At 39.7% G+C, this 16,169-nt stretch overlaps 1 protein-coding gene across 5 annotated transcripts in view; it reads left to right on the top strand.

Annotated features, from left to right (window-relative positions):
- The window catches only part of VPS8 (VPS8 subunit of CORVET complex), a 281,893-nt gene that overhangs the window by 211,003 nt on the left and 54,721 nt on the right, over window positions 1-16,169 (top strand). For all 5 annotated transcript variants that reach the window (XM_056535311.1, XM_056535309.1, XM_056535310.1 and 2 more), the window contains 2 exons: window positions 12,610-12,690; window positions 13,813-13,982. In XM_056535311.1, the coding sequence (XP_056391286.1) occupies window positions 12,610-12,690; window positions 13,813-13,982 (251 nt within the window). The remainder of the gene's footprint in view (window positions 1-12,609; window positions 12,691-13,812; window positions 13,983-16,169) is intronic.

Genomic DNA, 16,169 nt, shown 5'->3' with positions numbered 1-16,169 from the left:
TGTGAACCCAGCCTCAGGAAGCTGCTGCCAAGGCAAATAAGATCATAGAATGCATCAAAAGGGGCAAAGATGCACAGAATAAGGAAATAGTTCTACCACTGTATGAATCACTAGTCGGACCACACATGGAAAACTCTGTAGAGGGTTATTTCTTTTAAACTAATACAAAAAATGGTGCAGCTCACAACTACAAAATCACTGGCCGAGGTGCATTGGGCAAACAACTATACCCAAGGTGTAAGAAATTGGATGCACATAAAATAAAATAAAAGAAGCCCACACCTCAAGAACAGTGAGATATAATGGATTAAATAATAACGCAATAAATGGATGGCTGAGACCATGCTCCACATAATGATGAAAATTATTTATTTATAAAATATTATAATATTGCATAAACATTCCCCTCACAGGGCCCTTGTGGGAGGAATATAGTGTAACATTACATATAAAATAACATAAGACATAAAAACTATTTCAACATAGGTAGATTTTCTGACTATGTGACCAACTATCTGATAGTCCGGTAATGTTCCTGCCCGTACAGTGGAACAATTATGGAGTGCTGTGTGAATGTCCGTACCCTAATAAAAAACAGCCCTGCCACTGATACAATGTATTACCAGCTTCACTGTGGGTGCCATTTCCTCCCGCTAATGGATAATGCCAAACAAGCACTCGTAGTTTACAGGCTGACCATGATGCGCTTTCGAGCGCTGAGCGCAGCTGGTCCAGACAGCGCTGGACCCGGTGAATGCCACACAGAAGCTCAGTGGGTCCGTGTTTGCAGACAGATGGCATTTTCCTCGTGGTAGCAGCGTCTGAAGTCAGCGGATGATAGGAGCGGTAGATGGAACACAGGAGCGGCAGATGGATCACAGGAGCCGTATATAGATTACAAAAGGCAGTAGATGGATCACAAGTACGGCAGGTGGATCACAATCACAGCAAATGGATCTCCAAATGTGGCTGACAATGTTTCTCAATGGCTCGGACTAGTAATGGCTTAAAGTCCACAACAATATCGCAATGCGTCTTCTTGAACTTAGCTAAACGCGTTTCAGGGTACTTGACATAAAGTTTTCGACCCCTTCCTCAGTAGCTATGTCACTAGAATGAAGTTCATCGTATTTATAGCAGTTTCATCTTAATTGGCAGGTGAAAGAATGTCATTACTAAAATAAGGTTATGGATCACAGGAATGTGTAGCTATACCAATGGGCTCATGCTCACACCAAATAGCATCAATTGGTTACATAGTACAACATGTATATATGGGAAAATGATATATCATTAATGGTAGACAAACACAAATATATACAATTTATATAAATAGTAGGATTACAAATATAATGATAAGAAATAAAATAAAAAATTATTATAATTGGTGAAATTGAAATAAATGTAGAAAGTATATCTAAATTAAATATAATGGGAAGTGATATGGAATGCCGTTGGTTGAATAAAAAAAATAAATAAAAAAAATTATATAACTATTTTTTGCCGTTGGTTTTTGGTATGTGTTACAGATTAATTTATCCTGATCTGCTCTAATCTCAATGTCCAGAAAGTTAATAATATCTTTACTAATGGTGGATGTGAAGTAAATATTGTGATTATTAATATTTAACTCTTTTATAAAGTGCTCCAAATCATTGATCAAATCATCATGATTTGGAACACTTTATAAACAAGTAAAATATTAATAATCACAATATTCACTTCACATCCACCATTAGTTAAGATATTATTAACTTTCTGGACATTGAGATTAGAGCAGATTAGGATAAATTAATCTGTAACACATACCAAAAACCAACAGCAAGAAATTGTTATAAAAGCTTTGATAGCTGCCACTTGCCCCGTCGGCTCATTAATGTGCCAAGGGGACAATATTGCAGACTCAAAAGAAACTGCACTTCAAATGATACATTTTTGGAGGAAGCAGCACAATTAACCAATTAGTTTTAGAGAGAAAAAATTATTCTGATCTGCTCTTAAACAATCTCTAGATCATATCAAACAGGTAGATAGGGCCACCTTTTTTGTTTTGAAATAAAAATATATTGCTACAGACAAACTCCCCAGCAAAATAGTTTTACCTTATAACAATGAACATAGGAAGGTAGAAAAGTTAATAAACAAACATTGGCATCTAGTTTGACAGGATCGACATATAGGGTGGATGCTGCCAGTCCGTCCTCCGATACTATACACTAGAGCCCCTAATTTGGGGGTCACGGTAGCCCCATCAATCAAGCCTGCATCATCATCTAAGCAACACCATTCTTGGTTGAATAAAAAGGGCTTTATTTGATGTGGCACATGTTCCAACTGTGCCAAAACCAAGGGACCTAGAAAAGTCATGGTAGTATCTTCACAAACAAATTCATTCAAGTGGAATATAGAAGACCAGATAACTTGTAATACTAAGGGAGAAGTATATTTAATTGAATGTGGGTGTAGAAAACAATACATTGGACGCATATAGAGACCTTTAAAAACCCGCATTGCTGAACATCTAAATAACATTAAAAATGGAAATTTAAAACATCCTCTTTCTGCCCACTTCGTGACAATACATAATCGTGATCAAAGTGCGTTTTCATTTATTGGCCTTCAACATATTAGGCAAGATTGGTGAGGAGGTAGATATATGATAAAAATGTCCCGGGCAGAAAGTAAGAAAATGTATGAATTTGCCACATTGGAACCGGGAGGACTTAATTCCAGTTTTGAACTGTTTGGATTTTTATAGGGGATGGATTGGGCTCTATCAGGTGTCCTTATATCCAATGAGACACGCTACAGCCGGCTCCATCCCTTATTAATGACATCTTTAATAAGGACATTTCCACCTTTACTATACTGTATGTTGTATTATTATTGTATACTAGCTTCTGTGCGGCATTTACCGGGTCCAGCACTGTCTGGACCAGCCGAGCTCAGTGCTCGAAAGCACATCAAGGTCAGCCTGTCAACTACGAGTGCTTGCTTGACACTATCCTTCAGCGGGAGGAAATGGCACCCACAGTGAAGCTGGTAATACATTGTATCATTAGAAAAAGGATGTATAACAACAAGTGTATACAAGAACCAGTCCTCTAGAGCCAGTAGAAATAAGAAATGAGAAAATAGGAAAATAGAAAAGAGATGAAAATGGATGAAATTAAAAATAAAAAAATTCTAAAAATGATAAAAATAATACTGTAGTGAATTAAAAGATGGAAATTAGATATATATTCCTTAATAGTCCCGAATCAAAGTTGGAAACATAAAAAAGATATAACACATTTATTCATAATGTAATATACATCAGTGCAGGGCCCTTGCACGAGATGTATTACAACTGTTAAAAAACATATACTAATAAAAAATATATAAAATGATGATATGCAAAATTATATATCACAATCAGCCACCTTTAAATGAATGTCAATTTGCTAAAGAAATAGCCTATGATAAAGTGATGTCCGTGCAGCAGGTAATGATATATAGAGTGCCAGACTTGTTCACAATGTTTTAAAGGAGTTTCCGAAAACGCTGTACATACAGTGTGGTACCTGTAGTCCGCAACGGGATGTAGTTCACGCTGTCATGCGGTAATGATGGCGCTCGGAGCTGGCACAGAGCTGCCTCCGGCCCAGAGGTGGTTGCTCCAGCGGTCCCGGCGGGGTACAGGTGGGCACGGATCTGCGTCCGGCCGTAGCGTTTGCTGGATGGTATAAACAGGTAAGTGAGCTGGCGTCCTCGTGCTGGATCGCACGCACGATCCCAATAGTAGTCCAAGATGAGGGTACTGCAGCGCTGCAGAGGGCTGTATCGTGGGTATCCGATAATGATAAAGGTGCTGATAGAAGTAGTTAAAGATGGCAAACAGGGCTATCATTAATCAGTGGCAGGACTGTTTTTTATTAGGGTACGTATAATCACACAGCACTCCATAATTGTTCCACCGTACGGGCAGGAACATTGCCGGACTATCACATAGTTGGTCACATAGTCAGAACATCTACCTGTTGAAATAGTTTTTATGTCTTATGTTATTTTATATGTAATTTTACACTATATTCTTCCCACAAGGGCCCTGTGAGGGGAATGTTTATGCAATATAATATTTTATAGATAAATAATTTCCATCGTTATTTGAAGCACGGTCTCGGCCAACCATTTTTTCAGTTATTTCATCCATTGTATCTCACTGTCCTTGAGGTTTGGGCTTCTCTTTTTATTTTATGTGCATCTTGTTTCGTTTAGAAAAAGATGATTTAGAGGTGGTCTAATAATAAAAACTATGTAAAAATAGATGAAGGGTAGTACAATGATCTTTCCCATGGTCTGTTTGTTCTCAGGACTGTATCTCTAACAAGGGAAAGGACATCATCTTCTTAAAAGTTTCTACACCAACATAGAAAGGTTTTCGTTACTATAAGAGCAGTGAGACTATGAACTTTCTGTCAGAGGAAGTTGTCAAAGTGAATTTACTAATAGAGTTCAGTAGAGGCCCGGAGTGTAATAATGTTATGACTAGATTCTGGAGAAAGGTTGTTGATCCAGGAATTTATTTTGATCGGAAGAGAAGGGATACATTTTTTTATGCCTAAAATGAGGAAAATTGGATTCTACATGATGGGATTTAGACTTTTTCTGGATCAACACTGCAGGGCAATATGGACTGGACAAATATCTGTTTTTTTTAGCCTTACAAACTATGTTACTAAAGTAGAACACAATATTCAGTAAATGGATAACTGAAATGTATTCTATATTTTATGTACCTGTAGTTCAGCCATGTTTTTGTCACAGTATATTTAAATAGCTAGAAGGATTATTGGTTACCCTTTGTCATCCACCTTTCAAAAATATTGGAAAGCCACTGTGTGAAGCAGGGACAGATACACTATTTTCAGTTAGCTTAATTGATAAAAAAAAAAATCTGTATATTACTACAAATGCCACTTGAAAAACCTTGTACGGATGCCTGATTCTCATCATTTACACTGACCTTTTGGTTATTTAGCCAACAAAATGAGTAAAAAAGAAAAAAAAAAAACAAGTTCATGTTCACAAACTAGTTCTGATTTTGTTGTGTTATTACTGGTTGTGCTGTTGTTGCAGATTCTATTTTGGCAACACATTTAGCTGCGGTTGTGGTGTCTCTTGGTGTGTGGGCATAAAGTGTTTCTGTTGTTTCTGATTTGTCTTTGGATCACGGGCTTTGATGCAAGTATCCTAGCCAGTTCCCTGACTGCCCTAATTTTGTATAGAAACACTTCTAAATCACAAATTACACAGCATAAGTCTCTGGCCTGTGTTACTGCTACCCGGATGGCTCATTAGCTGGCCTTATTGCTGATGTGAATTTCCCTTTAAGGTCACATCTAATGTCCAGCTTTCATTTCTATATATTAAATGACTGAAGGTTTTTTTAAGATATGTGGGTGTATCTTCACACTCCTTACGGCTTGAACAAGCAAGAAAAGTCCAATTATAGGAATCAAAGAGAAATACACAAACAAACAACAAGGTCACTCGTAGTATTCATAATAGGGAGTGAACAGGTAAAATAGGTATAACCCTAAGTATTCTGGGAATTCCATAAAACAAAGATCTTAGAACATTAAAAACAAAAGCAGGAAAGGGGGGCCCTAAATATAGAACATTCATTAATTATCTGATCATTTTGAGTTAAAGAGATATAGGGGAAGAGTCATCAAGACCTTTGCTAAGGAAAGGTTTACCAGTTGCCCATAGCAACCGATCAGATTGCTTCTTTTATTTTTCAAATACCTTATAAAAAATTTAAGAAGCAATCTGATTGGTTCATTGGTTGCTATGGGCAACTGGTCAAGTTTTCTTCACAACATTTTTGATGAATCTCCTCCATAGTGTAGAAAGAGAAAGATGGTCAGAGAGGTTGCAAAAAGCATGGGATAACTGAAAAATATGTCAGTCTTACCAAGTTTTACTGTAACGATGAATTTCCTCAGTTTAGTTGTGGGGCATGGTGCTTACTGAGGTTCCTCATTGCCAGCAGGCATCTGGGATGGTCAGGTACCAGGCATGAAGCTGGACACGGACCCGATACGGTTGGTAGTGAATTTTCTACTTCGCTTTTTGCTTTCTACTAGCAATGACCAATTGGTGTGAAAGGTTAAAACACTTATATTATCTATTAAGAGGTTGTAAATTGCCTATTTAGTTCCGCTTCCCACGCAGAGCAGAATGGAGGCAGGGTTAAAGAGGAACCAAAGATCAACATGTTATAAAGTAGTGAAATCGCATGCGGGAGGAGAGGGATGCAAGACAGAGGAGCTCAAAAGAGGTTAGGTCGCAGTGCACATTTATTTTGGTGCTTAACCGATGTATAATTGTTGCAGTTGAGAATACTCATAAAGGCTATAATGAGTGATATTTTCAGGGAATAGGGACTGAAATGGCAACAGAAATTGGTTAAAACACTAACAAAAGGAAGGGGCAACAATTTAGTACAGCTGAAAATTTTGGATAGATAAGGGCGAAGGGTGATGGAGGGTACTGTAACAGTGGTCTCCAAACTGTGACCCTCCAGATGTCGCAAAACTACAACTCCCAGCATGCTCAGACAGCCTTTTAGCTGTCTGGGCATGCTGGGAGTTGCAGTTTGGCCTTCCTGGTGGTTGCCACAGTAAATGTCACTTTACTTTCACTTTCAATTCCCCCCTCCCCCACAGTAGTTTCCCTACCTGACCCAGGATCCAGCAGTCTCCAGCAACGATCGGGGTCTCCAGGCATCTTCTCCTGCAGGTACTGACCTCCATCTTCTTCCCACGATCCCCTCGACATCCAGGGGTGGCCAGAACGGGGGTTGCCATGGCAACCCGCTGTCCTGCTCTGCCATTGGTCAGAATCAATTCTGACCAATGGCAGGGGATAGGAGGAAATCGCAGCATTGCGACTTCACTCCTACCCTTCAGGATGATCTGGGCTGTCACTGACAGGTCAGATCATCACAATTTTCCGGCTGATCGGGTCACCAGATACCCGATCAGCCCGGAATAGGAGAAAATCGCATGTCTGAATTGACATGCGATTTTCTGCGATCGCCGACATGGGGGGGTCCCGGGACCCCCCTCGGCATTTGCACGGCATGCCTGCTGAAGGATTTCAGCAGGAATGCCGTACCGATCTCTGCCCGGCTGCGGCAGAGACCGGAGAAACACCAGGACGTTCTGGAACATCCTTGGTCCTTAAAGCCCAGGGTACGGGGATGTTCCAGAATGTCCTTGGTCCTTAACTGGTTAAAGGCCTCTCTCTCTAGGAAAAAAAACCTTTTTTATCAGGTCTGTAAGAGAGGACTGTAAAGCATGTGGGTCTTTGCCCTATTCAAGGAGGACCATGACATGAGCCGAAGTAGATTGTAGTGGAAAAGGTTAGGCAGGAGAAACAACCTTAAAGGAGATATCTCATGGAATAAAACTTATACCCTATCCATATGATAGGGCCCCCCATGATCTCCTGTATGGAGCTTTCGCTCTCCCCTGGAGTGGCGCATCACGACCCCCCGCCCAAAGTGGCGGCCACCACGCCCCTCCATATATCTCTATGGTTTTCCCATAGAGCTATATGGAGGGGGTGTGGTGACCCCCACTTCGGCCGTGGGGTCGTGACGCATCGCTCCAGGGTGGAGCCGGGGCTCCATACAGGAGCTTGCAGGGGCCACAGAGCTCGGACTCCTGCGGATAGGGGATAAGTTTTATTCCCTGAGACTACTCCTTTAAACTCTAAAAGTAGTAAGGGGCAAGACATTCACCAAATGTCTTGTAAACTTTTGAAGTAAAACCATCAGGGCCTGGGCTTTTCCCCCAGGGAATCATTTAATAACCCTTAGGAGTTCTGCTTATGCAAACAGGTCCTCTAGCTCATGAGAGTCTCTAATGGTGGACTGGAAACAGCAGCTTTAGGTTTGTAGGCATTGTAGCCATGTTCTTAGTCCCCTGAGCTGGTAGGGTGGAAAGGACACCACTCACCAGTGTGGAGGAGGAGAGGGCCAGTGAAACGCAGAGCACAGCTATCTTGTGAAGTGCAGTCTCCATTCACGCTCTGAGAGAGCAAATAAGCGGAGAAGCAGTCCTGAGAGCCTGAAGCCCTGATAGTATGTGCCTGGGAAAGATGACAGACTATCGAGGTACAATAGAGGTACCAAGGAGAGAGCAGAGAGTGAGAGCATGCTCTCCTGTAAAAGCAATGTCTCCGCTAGCAGAGTTCTCTTGTGATTTTCCTCATTCTTTGGGTGCTGAAGAGGCCTGAAAAGTGCTTGGAGGGTCAGGTGCATATAGGGTACATGTGACTTCACGTCCACTATGGCTAGACATGTCCCCTCAAATTACTGGAGCCTTTAAAGGAAAACATTCATTCTGTTCACCCACACTAAACCCAATACACTGGGTTATAGTGTGGGTGAACAGGAGACCAATGAGTGGTGACTGACTCCTATATGTACCTTTACTCTGGAGATCCGTCCCTCCGAAGATCTTCTTCCATCTTCTATGAATTGCGCGCTGGAGGCGGGCCCATTGGCTCAATTTGAATATTCTTTGTTGCTGGACACGTGATAGCTCAGTCGGCAAAGTGCTCATGTCACCAGTGACAATTAATATTCAGATTGAGCTGGCGGGCCCACCTCCGGCATACAGTTCACAGAAGATGGGCGCAGATATTTGGAGGTACAGATCTCCGGAGTAAAGGTACGTATAGAAGTCAGTGACCCCTCATCGGTCTCCTGTTCACCCACTCTATAACCCAGTGTATTGGGTTTAGTGTGGGTGAACAGGAAGACCGTTTTTCTTTAACAGGTAGGGAATGGACTGTTGACATTACTTGTAACACTAATGAAGCGTTCAGCTAATAGGCTGAAATAATACACTTTGTTACTGTATTTATAAGCCTTTCAAAGCTTTTTCATTCTATTTTATTTACTATAAAGTGGTACTGGAAAATTGTAAACCTGTAACTTTAACCTGAAATCTCAAAAGCCCTATACAACCATACCCTTATATTATCCTCTAAAAAGCTGCATACTGGTCCACTTTAATGGCCTGAATGTAGTCAGCTAGTGACTACATTTGGCAAATGAACCAAAAGTACTGCTGTATTTTCTGGGACTCAAAAGCTACACTTTTGTGTCCTGAAAAATACATGTGAATGGTTGGGAAAGTATCTAAATGTAGTCACTAGTTGATTGTGTTCAGGCCAATAAGTCAATGGGGCCCATGCTAGTACATGCATTTATATATTGACATCCTATTTTGACAGGTAGCCGATGTTTATATGAAACATGTTGCAGAATGGTTATGTGAGCCATTATAATTGCTTTTTCCTGGTAGTATACCAGCTTACATTTGTAGCACAACCTTAAATATAGCATTCTGATGATAGCTTGTTCAAGTTGTGCATATACCTAGCTACTGAAGAAAGGTGGCAAGGGACCCCTGAAATGCGTCTAGTCTAATCTATTTACCCCCATGTAAAGTTCCATTAACTTTGCCCACAATATCGATTCATTTGATTTTGTACCATCTTTTTATCTGTTGAAAATTGACGCTCTATGAGAGCACCGCTTGACACCACTTACAGCCTGTTCTTCACATCATATGGCTTTACATACCGTAATCCAGAGCGCTCAGTCCAATGCTGCAGGACCACAAGGACGCCACAAAGGAATCTCTCCTAGCTCACTTGTGCGGTCGGCCTGCCATCGGACAGCAGGCGCATAGGATTGGATGAGGGGGGAGAAGTGTTCCTTAGGAGTTTCTGTACTTCAACGACCAGCGCCAGAATGGTGGGAAGTGCTGGAGCCTCTTCATATATACCCCACAGGAACAAAACCATCTGCTGTGGATTATACAATCTATTCTTTCCTATAGGGAACACAGATAGTGACTGACTGCAAAATATTTATTTTTGATACTAGCTAACCAAAGTTGGCAAGCCACAGGCAACTTTTTTTTATCACTTGGGGATCTGCGGTCGGCTGTTTATATCATTACATAATAAATATCAATTTAGTTATTTGACAAATCTGGATTCAGGGTAGAGCTTTTTTCAATCTTGGATAGAACAATTTCATTTATTATTGTTATTGTTGTTATTATTATTATTATTATTATTATTATTATTATATATGATTATTATTACTATGCTTCTTATTTATATCATCATTTATTTATTTTCTCATTTATTTATTCATTTATTATTTATTTTCTCTCCTCCTTACTATACTGTATTTTATTGATCCCCTTCCTGATTCCATTCAACTAGGCACATCGGAGGACTGACCTTTTTCTAGTTTTTAGTCCAAATTTGTTCATATGTCCAAATTTGTTCATTTGCACATTTGGGTATAGGTGCAATATTCAGTTAACCTCGGGGAACCCTACATTTGTATTGTAAGCTGCATCATTTCTGTATTGTTTAGATACATGGTGCAATACTCTGGACCTTTGTCCCTGGTAAAAGAAAGTAGTTTAGGATGTTTCTATAATTCTATGGATGTGGCTGAATTCTGATGTAATTCTTCTAGATTTAAAATGAAGTTTTTAACATACTTTGAACTAAACTTTATGGGGAAGATTTATCAATAGCCTAAAACCATAATTGTCTGTTTTTTCCCACAGCAATCGATCACAGCTTAACTTTCATATCTTAACGAGCTCTGGTAAAATTAAAGTGAGCTGGGATTGGTTGCTATGAGAAAAAAACAGATGATTAGGGTTTCAGGCTGATTGATAAATATGGGCCTATAAGTGCAAAGTTATGGTGACTCTGAAGAAGCTCTACAATATAAATGTTATTGATAAAATTCTAAAATGATATGTTTGCATTAAAAAACTGATTGAATAAATAATATGTGATGCTGGGTGTGTTGATGAATAATACCTTTGCCCAAACTATGTTTTTGAACATATACAGTCTTGGCGGTAAATGTTGGCATCCCTGAAATTTTTCAAGAAAATTAAGTATTTCTCACAAAAAAGGATTGCAGTAACACGTTTTGCTATACACGTGTTTATTCCCTTTGTGTGTAATGGAACTAAACCAAAAAAGGGAGGAAGAAAAGCAAATTGGACATAATGTCACACCAAACTCCAAAAATGCGCTGAACAAAATTATTGGCACCCTTAACTTAATATTTGGTTCCCTTTGGGGAAAAAAACTGAAATCAGTTGCTTCCTATAACCATCAATAAGCTTCTTACACCTCTCAGCCGGAATGTTGGACCACTCTTCCTTTGCAAACTGTTCCAGCTCTCTCTTATTGTAAGGGCACCTTTTCCCAACAGCAATTTTAAGATCTCTCCACAGATGTTCAATGGGATTTAGATCTGGACTCATTGCTGGCTTTGTTGCCATCCATTTCTGGGTGCTTTTTACGTATGTTTGAGGTCATTGTCCTGCTGGAAGACCCAAGATCTCGGGCGCAAACCCAGTTTTCTGACACTGGGCTGTACAGTGCGACCCAAAATCCATTGGTAATCCTCAGATTTCATGATGCGTTGCACACATTCAAAGCACCCAGTGTCAGAGGCAGCAAGACAATCCCAAAACATCATTAATCCTCCACCATATTTCACTGTAGGTACTGTGTTCTTTTCTTTGTAGGCCTCATTCTGTTTTCGGTAAACAGTAGAATGATGTGCTTTACCAAAAAGCACTATCTTGGTCTCAAGATGTTTTCCCAGAAGCATTTATGCTTACTCAAGTTCCTTTTGGCAAAATATAGTCTTGCTTTTTTATGTCTCTGTGTCAGAAGTGGGGTCCTCCTGGGTCTCCTGCCATAGCGTTTCATTTCATTTAAATGTTGAAGGATAGTTCGCACTGACACTGATGCTCCCTGAGCCTGCAGGACAGCTTGAATATCTTTGGAACTTGTTTGTGGCTGCTTATCCACCTTCTGGACTATCCTGCATTGACACCTTTCATAAATTTTTCTCTTCTGTCCACGCCCAGGGAGATTAGCTACAGTGCTATGGATTGCAAACTTCTTAATAATGATGCACACTTTGGACAAAGTCAAATCTAGATCTCTGGAGATGGACTTGTAACCTTGAGATTGTTGATATTTTTCTACAATTTTGGTTCTCAAGTCCTCAGACAGTTCTCTTCTCCTCTTTCTGTTGTCCACGTGTGGCACACACAGACACACAATGCAAAGACTAAGTGAACTTCTCTCCTTTTTATCTGCTTTCAAGTGGGATTTCTATATTGGCCACAGCTGTTACTTGCCCCAGGTGAGTTTAAAGGTGCATCACATGCTTGAAACAATCTTATTTTTCCAGAATTTTGAAAGGGTGCCAATAATTTTGTCCAGCTCATTTTTGGAGTTTGGTGTGACATTATGTCCAGTTTGCTTTTTTCCCTCCCTTTGTTGGTTTAGTTCCAATACACACAAATGGAATAAACATGTGTATAGCAAAACATGTGTTACTGCAATCCTCTTCTGTGAGAAATACTTAATTTTCTTGAAAAATGTCAGAGGTGCCAACATTTACCACCATGACTGTACAGTGTACATTGTATAAACATACAATTATTATAAATGCAAGGTCTTTATACTTGTTTCTGGTTTTAGGATCCAGTGTATGGGAGAGGAAAGCTAGGTGAAATACAAGGCTTGGTTTTAGGAATGCTGGATACATTTAGCTATGAACAGGTAATGCTGGAGTTCTTTTATGGTATTTTCTGTTACAAGAAAACTAGAAATGTGTTATACGAAAATTAAGTCTGTAGTTTATTATTATTTTTTTTTTTATAACAACTTATTACCTATCCGCAAGATAGGTGATAAGTTTCCAATTCGTGGGGGTCCAACTGCTGGGATCCCCACACGTGACAAGAACGTGGTTCTCCTGTAGAGTGTGAATGGAGTCTTAAACATATACATGATCGCTGCTCAACTTAAAAAGGAGAACACAAGAACCCCATTATTGTGATTAGTGGGGGTCTGACCACAGGGATCCTGTGTATAGGTGGTAAGTTGTCAGTATGGCAAATCTCCTTTAAGGGTACATTCACACTAATGTACCCTTAGGTTGACAGCTCTCTCAGTATGCCTGTTTTAGTAAATGACAATGTTGCAATATCTTTACTTAAAACTCTGCATTGTGCTATTCCTCTGTTATACCTGGAAATAAATATACATTTACTTGACATTACCGTTAATAGGTTGAGTCGCTCACAATCTAACACTGTCATCACTCATGGGTTGTTACTATGTTTTGTTACTTTTTTTTGCAGTATAGATTTTTTTCAAAATAGACATTTTAGCAGGGCTTTCTCTTTCCCTTATAGGCAAAAACTGTTTTTTTACACATGGAAAACACTCTAATTTCCAAATCACTGTAAAAAAAAAACTCACAAAATAATGAACTGTATGGAAAAAAAGTGCCATGTCACTTTTGTGCATTTATGCTCTGAATCTCCCATTGAATTTCACGGGAGCTTTATGGCTGGCCCCCTTTTCTGACTGAAGCTCAAAGAAAGCCTCTGCGTACAGTCACGAATTTGCCTGTGTGAACACACCCTTAATGTTCATGACACTGGATGTGAAGTAACTTCACAATTTGTGAATCAAAAGACTCATATGAGATTGTTAACATTATTCAGAGTATTTTTTGTAAACTGCAAGATCTCTGTAAGGGACGTATTAACACTGTTCTGTATAATTGTATTTTTTTTTTTTTTTTTTTTTTTTGCTGCGGTCTTGAAAAATTGCCCTATTACAGTTTGACTTTTTGCAAAACTTTCTAAATTAAGTTTTTATTACTTTGTACAGACGCTATTGGAAACCACCACAAGCTTGCTAAACCAAGATCTGCACTGGTCTCTGCGCAACCTTAAGGCTTCTATTACCAAGGCACTTGTACCAAAGCAGGATTACTGTTGTGTCTGTCTGCAACAATACAAGAAGAGACAAGAGTTATCTGATGATATTATTATTTTCAGGTAAATACCATATATTTATTATTATTATAGATGAGCGTATTATTATGTATTATCATTATGTATTATCATTATTATTAGAGATGAGCGAACTTACAGTAAATTTGATTCGTCACGAACTTCTCGGCTCGGCAGTTGATTACTTTTCTTGCATAAATTAGTTCAGCTTTCAGGTGCTCCCGTGGGCTGGAAAAGGTAGATACAGTCCTAGGAGACTCTTTCCTAGGACTGTATCCACCTTTTCCAGCCCACCGGAGCACCGGAAAGCTAAACTAATTTATGCAGGAAAAGTCAGCAACCGCTGAGCTGAGAAGTTCGTGACAAATCGAATTTACTGTAAGTTCGCTCAGCTCTAATTATTATTATGAGTGATTTCAATTAAAATGACAGAATCTAACATTTGCTTCTTCAGAATCATGATATAGGAACCCATGCAAAATCTCTGCTTCTGACTTCTCTAGCAGTACACTAAAGTCATAATATGTGTATATGCTTATAGAGGACCTGTGGCCTCCCCAAACATTATGATTTTTTAATAGGGCACAATACGCTTTAAGGGTGTTGGACTAGGGGCGTTCATAATGTATAAATTTGCCCCCCTCCATTCCTGAGATATGAATGTTTTTGTACACCATATGTCAGTGAATCCGTCAGATGGGCATACCCTTTATTACAATACTGTGTGCTGATGCTGCAGTGAGGGGCTGCAATTTACATGAGGGAGGTTCTGGAGCCGACTGTGTGATCTCATACAGCAGGATGTTATGAGATGTATGTGATCTCTTACCATCCTGCAAGTGGAGGGAATGAAATGGGTAATAGTACTTGCGCAATCCTTTTAAGATGAGATCCTCCATGTTGTTTTTGACTCCCTGGCTGTACAAGCCTCGCTTCCTGGGCTGAAAATGATTTGTAGGGTAAGTGAGCCATGCACTGGAATGTACACAATGTTGGCTTCGCACCGACGGGACCTTACAAATAATTTTCAGCCCAGAAAGCGCGGTTTGTATAGCTAGGAAATGAAACAACATGAAGGATCTGATCTGAAAAGGCTTATGAAAGTACTATTACCCCTATCAACCCTTACACTTGCAGGATGGTATGAGATTAAGTCCATTCTGCTGCCTGAGGTCACACAGAATAATTAGCTCCAATAGTCAGATATGGGCTAGCCTCTTTTCCCCGCAGCCGGCTCCAGCAGGCCACTTGTATAAATCCCAACACCTCACTGAAGCATTAGCACACAGTAAAGTAATAAATGGTATGCCTTATTAAAGAGAAATGACATGCCACCCAGGACACTTCTTGCAATCACTTTATTTATTGCTTGGAGCAGGGTATACACGAGGATGCACTAAACCACAGGCATTGTTCATACACCTTACTACCAGACGCTGGCACCGCACAGTCTGCTGAGCGATTCTCATCTGTGGCCGTTATCCGAAGAGGAGTCAGTTCACATTACAACAGGTGGAGTTGTGCTGACTTTATTTCTCATTCACAGTGCTAATAAATGGTATGCCCATCTGACTGACTGATGGACTGACAGTCAGATGGAGTAAGAAAACCTTCATATCTTAGTAAGGGGGGGGAGAATTCATAACATAAGAACACCCCTAGGCTCAGGGACCCTAAGCTTTCAGGGGTATTAAACAATCATAATGTTTGGGAAGGCCACAGGTCCTCTTTCAGAGGAAGGTTGTTACTGGGGACGCCAAACATTTGTTGTTATAGAATAAAGTAATTTATGAATTATATTTTAATATCGTGTATGTGAATTTGGCAGTTTCTTCAGATTTTTTACATCCAGTGTTGTGACTCAGATCCATTCTGAAGAATAAGTCCCAAAGGCATCTTAATAGCATATGAAGCAGAAAGAGCGGCTTAGAGGAAATGTCACTGCTTTTATCGTCACTTGTCCTTGTAACTTTTTTCTAGTGACCTTATCTACCTATGCTCTTGGCTACAGAATTAGATTGTAAGCTTGGGATGTGCATTTGTTGCCTGTTGCTAGAGTTCAGTATAAAAATCTGTCCATACAAATGTGCAGGTTGGAATTCTGATTTCTCCCTTTTACTTTGTTACATGCATAACATCTAAAAAGAAAGTTTAGACACAAAACTAGAGTTCCCAGATGGTGTTGAGACACAATTTTTAAATACAGTCCAAACAAGAATTACCAGGTGATAT

Source organism: Hyla sarda, chromosome 8 (genome assembly GCF_029499605.1).
Source record: "Hyla sarda isolate aHylSar1 chromosome 8, aHylSar1.hap1, whole genome shotgun sequence".
NCBI classification, from domain to species: Eukaryota; Metazoa; Chordata; class Amphibia; order Anura; family Hylidae; genus Hyla; species Hyla sarda.
This window is presented reverse-complemented; position numbering and strand designations above follow the sequence as displayed.